General features: G+C 33.8%; 1 protein-coding gene across 1 annotated transcript in view; it reads left to right on the forward strand.

Annotated features, from left to right (window-relative positions):
• Positions 1–12,009, forward strand: part of BZW2 (basic leucine zipper and W2 domains 2) — a 61,374-nt gene that overhangs the window by 6,347 nt on the left and 43,018 nt on the right. Inside the window, exon 2 of the mRNA XM_063099470.1 lies at positions 11,471–11,535. Coding sequence (XP_062955540.1) covers positions 11,478–11,535 — 58 coding nt within the window. The 5' untranslated portion in view covers positions 11,471–11,477. The remainder of the gene's footprint in view (positions 1–11,470; positions 11,536–12,009) is intronic.

A 12,009-nucleotide genomic window follows, 5' to 3' on the forward strand; every position in this document is an offset into this window, starting at 1 on the left:
GGTTTGACATCTCAGAGCCTTATCTGAGGTTCAGCTGAGGGCCAGGGTATAGATCCATGGTTTTCAGCGTTCCATTCCTCGTGGATGTCAATTATAAATTAAAAAGTAAAAACACGCACTTCTTATTAAAACATTAATCAAACAACTGCAGCCCAAATGCATCATATGATGTATTTTAACGTACTGAAGACCATTGATGCTTAACTCGGACTGCCAGATTTTTTGTGCAGTACTTGGAAGAAAGCTCCACCTATTAGAAAGCAAGAGCCATGAAACTTGCCTGATTTGGTCACTGTTGCATCCCTATTGACTAGTACCAGACCTGGTCTGTTTGGTAGACAAATAAGTGAATGAATGTTTATTTATATGTTTGAACCTTTTTCAAAAATGTAATTCAGAAAGTTTGTAGCTCTGTACAGGCCTCCCTTCCCCCCCCCCCCACCCTTTTTATTTGGGTTTGTGTGGTCCACTCCTATAAAATTGTGTCAGGGAGCACAGTCCCATATCATCAGTGTGCTGCCCCCATTAACTCCTATGCTGGGCTGTGGCATTTCTATCCAATTCATGCTCTCATTGTGTAATAGGCATGTGTATGGTACCTTTGTGTGTGTGTGTGTGTGTGTGTGTGTGTGTGTGTACACATACTCAACCTTTCAAAAGTAAAGTTTCACCTGCTAGACAGGCTTGGGCAAGTCCCCTTCTGGAAGGATGGGGGCAGAAGTTTCTTGGTTGAGTGAACTAATAAATAAGCAAATGTTTGGACTTTTGCTCACCACCACCTTTGAGTTTCCTGAATGTACATCACCATGTTTTTTTTTAAGCAATTACTCCAATGCAAAATTCTCCCATTGGTGAATGGTCTAGGACATTATTTTTCTTCTAGAAGGTTCTATTTTCCTCTTATCCTTGATTGAAGCACACTAAAGAGAGGAACACACTTCAATATCCCTTACCGTAATGATTTGTCTTCTGACTCTCCATTTGAACTAATAGTCACAAACACTCCCACCAGTTTTAAGTCTATGAGGTCCTGATAACCTGACTTGTTCTCTGGTGTGTGATACTCCACTCCTTGCTGATTTTCATCTCCTGGTTTTCCTCAGCTCAGTTAGGGAGGTCATTGTTGTATATGCTGTCCATAAACTCCTTAAGTGGGAAGTAAATCTCATATAAAAATCATCTTTTGCCTTTATTAAGTAAAGCTCAATGTCTATTTAGTTTCCTTCCAATGAAACAGCACTTTCCTACAGGAAAGAACATGGGAGATGAGAATCCTTTTTCATAAGTATTACGTCTGTCTTTTATTCAGTGTAGGTGAAAATTTCAAATGACTAGATATTTTCTGAAAGGTTACATAGACAATATTGAGGGGTTAAAATTATCCTTTCCAGGGAATGGGTCTAGGACCTTAGGTTAGAATTGAAAGGTTGGGAAGTGGACATTTTACTTTATACCATTCTATACTGTGTTACTATTATTATTTTTTGCCATCAGTATATTATCACTTTATACATTTAACCAGCTAATTAAAATAAAGGAATATAGAGACCATCTTGTTTTTTTCTAACTTTAAAACTACAGCATGATTAACAAACCTCAAGGACATATTCCTCTCTAAGAAAGGTTCATGCTCTTCCTTAGGTGATGCACTAAAACATGTCTTTTTAAAGAAAGACTCTAGAGGATGTCATTGAATCAAGTCACATAATTCCCAGTTCTAATGCAAATATTTTTTTGAAAGTCACACTTTGGTGTAATATTAGAAAATATGGTAGAACTGAATTTTAAATTTTTTCTGTTTGTATATACCTCCCTAAAATAATGGAGGGTTATACAGTATGTTTGAATGTGAGCAATGGCTATTACTGAAAGTTAAATTTACAGACAGTTTTTCCCAATTTTCCTGTAAATGTTCTATAAAATACATGATGAGCTGACTTGATTGATAATCAGTAATTTTTAAGGGAATTATTTTCTTTACAATAGTTATTTTTTATACCTTTATCAAATAATCAAGTGGCATGCATTATGATATATGAAATGTATGACCATATATTAATGAGCTAAACAAACATAATAGATAACATGAAACCAAATTTTGGGAGATATAGACCTTCTAAATCATCACCTTGTAAGTTTATATATTAACTCTGTTGATACTTCGATCAGTCAATGCATTTTTCAAATTACTTTTTGCAAAATATTTCTTGCCTTTGAACACCACACATGAAAATCATGCTTATTTCTTTTTAGTCACCCTTCATTTTCAGTTAAAAGAACTGTTATTACTCAGCTTGATTACTTACATTTTTGTTTCTTTTCAATATTTTATTATTAAAATATCATGTGTAAAAGGGGTATGAGTATTGGGGATATGGTGTGGTTTTATATTAAAATAGACACACCAGCTTGCTTAAGTGGCTACCTGCTTTTTTCAACAGATTAGCCTTTGAATTATCTCTGGTGATTTCCTAAAATTAAATTCTCCTTCAAACAAAGAAATTTCTCATCATTGAAGATAATCAAAAGAATGTCCTTTAGACTCTGGGGATAATTCTAAAAAAAAGAGGTTCATAAATCTATTAATTAAAAGGAGTTTTGATTTAATGGTAGCATATTAGCTTAACTTGTAGTCTTTATTGAAGGACAAGATTATTTTAATGGGTAACTTCTGGAATGTATGTTTTTTAATCAGTTATTTGATAACCTTTTGTACTTATATGTATATTGCTTTCATAAATAAAATATATAGGAAAAATAATGGGTTTTATTTAAACATTTTAAAATCTTTTCTGTTCAGAAATTGTAACTTTTCCTTTAGGTATTTGTTTTGCATTAGCAGTGGTTAGAATTTCTTTTCTTTAGAAACCTTATGTCTTATTTTGTGCACACACATATATTTGATTTTTGTTGGTTTTTGTTTTTGTTTTTGCTGTTGACTTCATTCTTTTCACAATGGTAATCTTATAACATTCAGTTTCATTTTATATGCTTCTGTATCTCTCCTCAATCAAGACTGTCATGTAGAAAAATATTTTCATGGCAGGAATAACAGGGGTGGTGCAGAGTGTGATTAGTAGTGCATAGCTCAATTATCCCAAGGATTTTATGCAGCCTCGGGATGCAGTGGGGTCAGGAACCCCTTGTTCTGATGGAGCAGAAGGGCATTTTTAAATATCTTCTAGTGCACAGGACAAAGAAATATTTACCAGAGTAAGGTATTTATTATATGCATCTTCAAATCAAGAGGTTTTGTTTGTTTGTTTGTTTTTCCTGGAGGGTGCAATCGATACTGTAGAGTTATTTTCAACTTTACAGCTGAGCAAATTCTAAGGGATTTGGGAGGTTATGTTACCTCTGTCTGTGGCAAGTTCTATTTCTAAGCAGTTCTAGAAAACTACAAAATCTTCATGTCATTCAGGTTCCTGGGCTTTTTCAGCTCCCCCAATTTTCCCCTTGCCAAAATTTCATTCCTAAAATATGTATGGTTTCCTGTGTTTGCCTTTGCTCCATAGTTTTATGTATACATAATAATTTTTATTTCTGAGCCATTTGAGAGCAGGTGGCAGACACTCTGTGTCTTCATCCCTTATTACTTTAGTATGTATTTCCTAAGAATAAGACACTTTCTTTACAGAAAAACAGTGCAATGATAAAATTCAGTGAAGGTAACATAGATACCATATTTATATGTCTACAGTTTATACTCCACCTTCATCAATTGTCCAACAATGCCACACTATATATGAATATATATATATATAGCATATAAATGTATGTGCATGTGTGTATGTTTTCCCAGTATAACATTCAGTCCAGGATTGTATACCACATTTAGTTATGCCTTTTCATTCTCCTTTAATCTGGAACAGTTCTTCAGTCTTTGTTTTTAGAAGACATTAACATTTTTGAAGAACGCAGGCCAGTTGTTTTGGAGAATGTCCCGAGATATGCATTTGTTTCCTCATGATTACATTCAAGTCATGTGTTTTTTTCTGGAATACCACATGAGCAATACCATGTCCTTCTCAGTGTAAAACATCTGAAGATACGTGATTGTTCATTGTTCCTTGGTTAAGATGTCCTGTTTCTCCAATGTGTAGTTACTCTTTTTCCTTTTGCAATTCATGTAAAAATGCATTGAGGCTATGTAAATATCCTATTGATCATCAAGTACCTCCCAACACACACATCCATACAGGTTTAGCATACATTGATGACTATTGCATGAATCAATTTTTGGTGTGATGGTTGGAAAATTGGTGATTTTCTAATTCCATGTTTTCTTCTCTATTTATTAGTTGGTATTCTTTTTGTTCCCATTACTGCAATGTCCTAAAGGAGGAAAAGTTTGTCTGTTTGTGCTCAGCTTCCTTTTTCTACCTTTCTCCTTAAATCCCATACTCTTGCCTGTCCTCTACCCTACTACCTCTGACTATCATAGGACGTAAAATTACCAAGGTAAAAGTAAATGTTAGTATCAGAGACTGAGAAACACTTATTTTGTACATTCTAATTGTACTTTTGATTTTAGATATGACAATCTACTTAGTAATAAATTTGTTCTTTTGAAAATTTGACATTAATGTTTGCAAATATAAACAGGTTATTCAACAAAATAACTGCTTAGTTGCCATTGGTATGTTTAGACCTGTGCGTAAAATTTTCAGCTCTTGAGAGAAGGGACCATCTGTAGTTTTGCTCACCGTTGTTCTCCCTAGAGCAGGGTTTTTCAGCCTCAGCACTGTTGAAATTTTGGGCCAAATAATTCTTTGTTTTGGGAGGCTGTCCTGTGCATAGTAGACTGCAGGTTGTTTAGGATCATCTCTCACCTCTTCCTACTAGATGTCAGTAGTACCCATCATCTCCCTTAAGTGTGACAATCAAAAATATCTCCAGATGCCCCCTGGGAGGCAAAATTACCAAATATTCTTGAGTAAGACCACTGTTCTACTACAGTGCCTGACTCATAATAGGCACTCTAAAAGTACGATGCATTAATAAATATACTAAAACCACAGATGGATATTTAGTCATTGGGTATTTCCTTGTTTTATGCCATGCTTTGCTCAAAATTTTCAGAATTTACAATTTCAGATATTTATAGGTATGCAATTGTTATCACAATCATGTGTCTTGTATACAAAGGTTCTTAAGGTCTTAACTTATCTAGATCAGATAAAGGGCATTTTGCTATTCAAATACCCTGAAACGTTCTATTTGAAGGATGGGTTTTCCAAAAGCCAAGGTGTGCTATGTGGGTTGTGTATGTGTGTGTGTGTGTGTCCTTTGAAGAGTTGAGAAGACATAAAAATGACATCAGCAACTGACCATCTGGAAGATTGAATGAGCATGGCCAGTTGTTGGGGGAAGGGCAGGGTCTTAGAGAGAGTGCATCTGGGGAAAGCTCACACCCTTAGGGCATCTTGGAGATTGGGTTAAGCACAGGGCATGAGTTCATTAGTAGAGTGAAAGTATTTTAGGAGTTCATTTATACTTCTTAAAATTTTTAAAAAATATCTTCATTGAGATAAATGACATTATGTAATTGCCTTAGTTTGTTTTTATGAAAAGATTATACATGGGCATTTAAAATGTAACTTTTGGAATATTTCTGGTTTTATTTAAAAGGAAACAAAAAATCAGCATTTAGAACATAAGTAGGTATACTAATAAGTTTAAGGTGTGCAATAGTTTGGGAAATATTGAAATGAGAACTTTATCATGGTGCCTTTATGTTTTAAGGGAGATTTGGATTAACATATTTAACTCTTAGTGTTCTTTCTTTCACAACACAATTCCTTTGGGCTTTGATAATTCTTCCCTTATAAGGTAGTTCCTTAGCACAATTAAAAATTCCACCATTAATGCTCCTCACTGGAAAATATGTTTAGTAAATTTTTGAGGAAGGAACTATTAAGTTTCATGCTTTTTGAGAAAGATTTTTTGTTCGTTTGTATTATTAAAGATAAGAATGAAGGGGACATTAATGTGACAGCAATATTTTTGTATTAAAAAACGGAGCATGTAATTTTACTTAGAAATTTTTTTATAGCTAGACTATCTGTCATTTAAAATTTAATGTTATTTTCATTTATTATAAATACTACAGCTTACATAGAATTTGCTAGAAGGTATAATTAAACTTTTTGTAGAGGCTGAGTGATGTTGAGTATGAAGAGGCTGTTAGTTACAAAATCATGATAGGATATTAAACAAGCTAATGTTATTCTGGACAACAAATTGTATAGTGTTATAGGCATATATTTAGTTTATTGCTTTAAGGTGTTAATAATTTAAACTTTTAGAGCCAATTTAATTATTTTTGTTTCTTTTGAGAAAACAATGCTACAATGTTACCAACCCCAAAAATCTGGATCTGACACTTTCTATAAAGGATTTTATGATACTTGTTCTTGCAGTTTTAGCTTTAATTGAAAGGAGAATAGTTTGTAATTATGGGTAATTTTTAGTTTCTTCTTTTTATGGCAAATGATTTCACTCATGAGAACATTGCAGTAAAGTGGCTCAATTTTATTGAGCTTTGTGTGTTCTGTTATTGTAGCTTTATGAAACAGTTTATACTTTGGGGGTGATATTGTTGCCCTGTAATTTTTAGACTCTAAACTCTTTTTCCCCTAAAGTCTTAGGCAATATTGACTGTGTAAGGAGAGTTTTACTTTGAAGTGTGCGACTTTCTTTTCTTGTCCACTGTAGTCACGTGGCTTTGAAATTTGGGCAAAATGCTCGTTAGAGCTACTTTATTTGAAATATGTCAATTTAAAAAACCCTATTCTTTGGATGTATTTTCACATTTTTATCAAATTTAAACATTTTGGGCTATAAAGATTGCTTTAGAATTGCATTGCCCAACATGGTAGCCATTAGCCACATGGCTATTGTAAGATTAAATTTTAACTAATGAAAATGAAGTAAAATTAAATATTTAGTTCCTCAGTCGCAGTAGCCACAGTTCAAGGGCTCAATAGCCAAATGTGTCTACTGGCTACCATATTAGAAAATGTAGATTTAGAACATTTCCATCATCACAGGCTGTTCTGTTGGATATACTGTTCTAGGGTAGGGGTTCACAAACTGTGACATGGAGTCCTAATCTGATCCACCACTTGTTTTGTTAATAAAGTTTCATTGGAATACAGCCATGACCATTTGTTTGCATATCATCTAAGCAACTTTCAGAGTATAACAGCAGAATTGTGTAATTGGAACAGAAACTGTATAGCCCATGGAGCCTAAAATATTTTCTTTTTATCCGTTTACAGAAAAAAGTTGTGATCCCTGTTTTAGAGTATCTATGTTCATAAAGTTGAGTTTGTTTGAATAGCCTAGTTATTATATACATAGCATATATTAGTAGTATAGCATGTTATATAAAGCAGGTTATCATAGTTCAAAGATAGGCCAGAGCAGAAATACAGTGAAAAATAAAGTATAAAACCAAAACTCTGGGTTACTAGGTAAGAACACTCATTCCCTTGTAGGAACAACTAGAAGGTAAGTTCTTTTCTGGTAGATCAGCTCCTTTCCAAAATGGAGAGAATTAAAGAAAGAATACCAGGCAAGACTGAATAGTCAACATCCAAGGTGCCAATCCACTTAAGATGCGCCGGGCAACTGGCAGGATTTGTGCACAGTTGCCATAAGACCTGTCCGTGCTGACACCTATTGTCACATCTGGGCCTAGAGTCTGGTTAGGAGTTAAGGGATGGAATCTTCAAAGGACACTAGGACAGTTAGAAGATGAATAGAGTGAGATAGGGTGAAATATAGACCTAAAAATCTTTCAATTTAAATTTAAATAGGAATTTGTTCAAAACTGCTTAATTTATTAATAGAGTACCTAGTTTCTAAATTTTTGATTGACTGGATCATTTTAATACCTTTGTGGTCTTTTTTTCTTTTTCATGGCTGGCTGGTACAGGGATCTAAACCCTTAACCTTGCTATCAGCACCATGCTCTCACTATGTGAGCTAACTAGCCAGCCCCTGGTGGTCCTCTTTTGTCTTCTGGAATATCTAAGAATTGTAGTCTCAGATGACATGTGAAATACTTAAATCCATTTTGTCTACCATTTTACATACAATTTTTAATACTATTTTAAACCATGATGCTGTTCCATTTTGAGCTTATTTTGTTTGTGTGTATTTGGCTTATAAATTTTTATCCATCCTCATTAGGATGGATAGGTTGTACCTCAGACAAATTTGTCTTTGAGGATTCTGTGAAACTCTGATTTTTTTTTTTTAACTTATGTGTTTTCAGTAAGTTGATTTTAAATTGTGAATTGTTTGCTCAGGTTTCTCTTCATATTGCGTAAATCTATAAATCTTTTGCCTTTTTTAAGTTGTAAACTGTAATGCAATATACTAAAAGTTAGCTTTTGACCTTGGCTTAATAGAACTGTCTTTGTTACTCTCTTTGTTATATCCCAGGTTTAAGCTAGCACTGTTTCTTATTCGATGTGTCCTTGCTTCTCTTATGCCAGGGCTTTTATAAGGGCTCAGTGAGTACCTTATAAAGGCTGATCCTCAGTGTAGCAGATTATAGTGTAGCATGGAGAGCTAAATTTAGAGGGAAGCCAGGCCTGTGCTCCAAATAGTAACAACTAAATGATAGATACTCCTGGTGAACAGAATATCTTCATTTAGTCTTTCACTACCAGTCGATAGGCTTTTTGGGGTTTGTTTTTTTTAATTTTGGTGTTATGTCAAAATCTTTTCATATATTTTTATGTTTACATATTATGTTATTGTCCACATGAAATATATTGAGGGTGTGAAAAATAAACCCACATAACTGAGCTATGAGAAAACTAACTTTTGTGCTTAGAAATGAAGTATAAAAGCTAAAATTTTTTAAAATAGAGTAATTCTCATGTGCTGTAGTTGGTGGTAATTCTCCATTAACAGAAAAAAATAAAAACAAAATGCAAAGATAGAATTAAAGAATTGCATGAATTTGTATCCTAAGCCTAAAAATAAAACTTTTAGAGAGGGCTTACACTTTAATTTTTTTTTAATATATTAATTACAAAATAAAAACATCTTTGACAGAGTAACTCCTTGCTAGAGAAGTTTCAGGCTACTTGGACTCTTTGTTTTTACATCTCAAATGAGACATAAACTCTTGACAGATATCTTTCTTTGCTAACACAATAATACTTTTTTATATAATTTCTGTTATATTTGGGAAGTGTGGAGACAGTGAGAGCACATATATATATATTATCATCACTTTTGCACCAATGAAATGTTTGCTGATCCAGAGTAAATCTGTTAAGTGCCAACAGGGAAATTTTGAATGAGAGTTTTCAGTGAACGTAAATAATGCATTAGAAGCTCTATTTCCAACATTCATCAAATGAAATGGGATTTTATTAATTAACTTTATAGCATTTATAACTTTCAATATGTAGCTGTTGCCCCATACACAGACAGCAGTCAATCACTTTCTCTCCTCTTGTTCTGGTCTGTGTTTCAGCTGTCAGAGTAAATTGTGTTTGGATTTCATCTCTCCCACTAAGTTCCTTGAGGGCATAGATTCAGGCTTACTCACCTTAAATCTCAAAACATGATGCATTAAGTTCATTTGACTTTATAGGATTGATAAAAATTCTATCTACTAAAACCATAAAATAAACTACTTTTTATGTTTATTACTTTATTTTTAACTAGTTTCACTTTTTAAATAATGATTAATTTGAAGTTTTCATTGATAAACAAATTGTTTATATGAAGCTATGATTGTCTCTTTCATGAGGTGGGAAGGAAGATTTGGTAATTTGGTATATAAATTGAATTATTTTCCATGGTCTTAAGGATTTCCTGTAAACTTTGAAAAGCAATTAAGTAATTCACTTAAATACTGCAAATTTTCTTGGTTGTTTGATGGTGTAAATAATTGAGGAGATCCAGACATTTTCAAATCACAATTTTTAAAAACTTTGAAAGGTAATGAAATAACTTGCTTGAATAATACACATTATATTGTTTGTCTTTTATAATTTAAGCAAACCAGATGTATTTTTAGTTTATAATATATACCATCAATCTTATTAACTGTTAAGAGTCTTGTGGAACAGGCTTTACATTTTTTCAAAGATTATTATATTTTTAAATTGTATATTAAATCCAATAGAGGAATATAAAGTACCCAAATCCCCATCCACTTAGGTAAACAAATAAACAGAAAACCTAACAGTTTCGTGTATCCTTCTTAAATTTTCCTTCCATAGAAAAGCATATATTATACATACCCCCTTTTTAACCAAAGTTATATTTTATATTCTTTTATTCAACTTGCTTTTTTACACTAACAATATGCCTTGGACATCTTTTCATATCAGTGTAGCAGTTTATTTAACAAGTATTTATTAAATGCTTAAACTTTGTTCAGTATTTAGGTGCTAAAGATTCAGTATTGAGGAAATCCTACAAGGTCCCTACCCCTGTGGAGGTTACAGTCTCATGTAAGAAACAGACCACAGACAAACAGATAAAAATAAAATGGCAGGTACTACTAAAGCCTATGAAGGAAAATAAGGCTGGGTAAGGAGAGAGAGTGGCAAGGGGCCACTTTTCATGGGATGGTCTGGGAGGCCTTTCTGAAAATGAGGCATTTGAATGAACGCAGGGAGTGAGCCATGTGAACAGCTAGAGAAGATCCTTCCTGAAAAGAGAGGCAGGTACAGAGCCTCAGAAACTGGACCTTGTCTGGCCAATTGGAAGAAAAACAAAGAGGGCAGTGTGGCTGGAACTCAGTGAGTGATGCAAAGAGATGTGGATTTAATATACATACATAATTAGGGAGGTAGCCAGGGCCAGAAATGACATACAGTTAGGTCTAATTCATTCTCTTGTAAGGCTTCATAATCTTCCGTAAATTGTAACTTATTTAACCAGAATGATATTTATGGGCATTTATCTTTCCATTTCTTCATGAATCCAACAATGCTATGATTAAATCCCTTACGCATACACGTGTATATTTGCATTCTTGTGTGGGTGTAACTGTAGGATAAATTTCTACTAAAGGAAACTAAAGCTGGACCATGGGTTATGCACATGTATATACCAAATGCTTCCCAAAAGTCTTGCATGGAGTTTAACCTCCATGCCAAAGTAGATGTTTGTGGTTGTTTTCCCTATGTCCTTTGCTAATACTGGCTATTGGTAGGCTTTAAAATTTTTGCTAATCCGATAATTAAAGTTAGGCCTCATTTTAAAAAGTATATTCAGGGCCGGCCTGTGGCTCACTCAGGAGAGTGTGGTGCTGACAACACCAAGTCAAGGGTCAAGATCCCCTTACTGGTCATCTTTTGGGGAAAAAAAAAACAAAAAACCCAGTATATTCAGTTACATGTAAAGTTGAACATAATACTTATTACCCATATATTTTTCATGTGAACAGCCTATTCAAATTCATAATTTTTATTTTCTTTGTTTTCAGAAATTTTATGAATAAGCATCAGAAGCCAGTTCTAACAGGCCAGCGGTTCAAAACTCGGAAAAGGGGTATGTCGTGTTGTCTATTTGTGAGTGTGTGGGTATGGGTGTGGGAGAAGGTATGTTTAAAGTTCTAATGAAAATATAAGATTGCAGGAGAAGAATTCAAGTGATCCCTGTTTCCACCTAACCTCACTAATTTCTCTCATTTGAGCTCTGAATGTAGAATCTGAAGTTCTGCAGCCGAGCTATAGAACCGCCAGGTACTTAGGAGTTTGAGGTTGGACATGTCATTTAACTTGTCTGAGTTGTGTGTCTTTATCTACAAAATGGGGTAATTACATCTGTTCGGGTTGTCTTACTCTCATGTGAGGTTGTAAAGGCAATTGACCAACTCCACTGTTTTTTTTGTCAGTATTTGCATTTGGTTCTGCTTTCTTAGTTGTTTTTGAGAAAGTGTTGATGGAAAAGATTGTAAAACTAAGAGAAAAGTAAATTAGGGAGAGAAATATTGAAGAGGTTTTTTGCTTTTTCAGAATTTAG

This window comes from Cynocephalus volans, chromosome 6, assembly GCF_027409185.1.
Source record: "Cynocephalus volans isolate mCynVol1 chromosome 6, mCynVol1.pri, whole genome shotgun sequence".
NCBI lineage: Eukaryota > Metazoa > Chordata > Mammalia > Dermoptera > Cynocephalidae > Cynocephalus > Cynocephalus volans.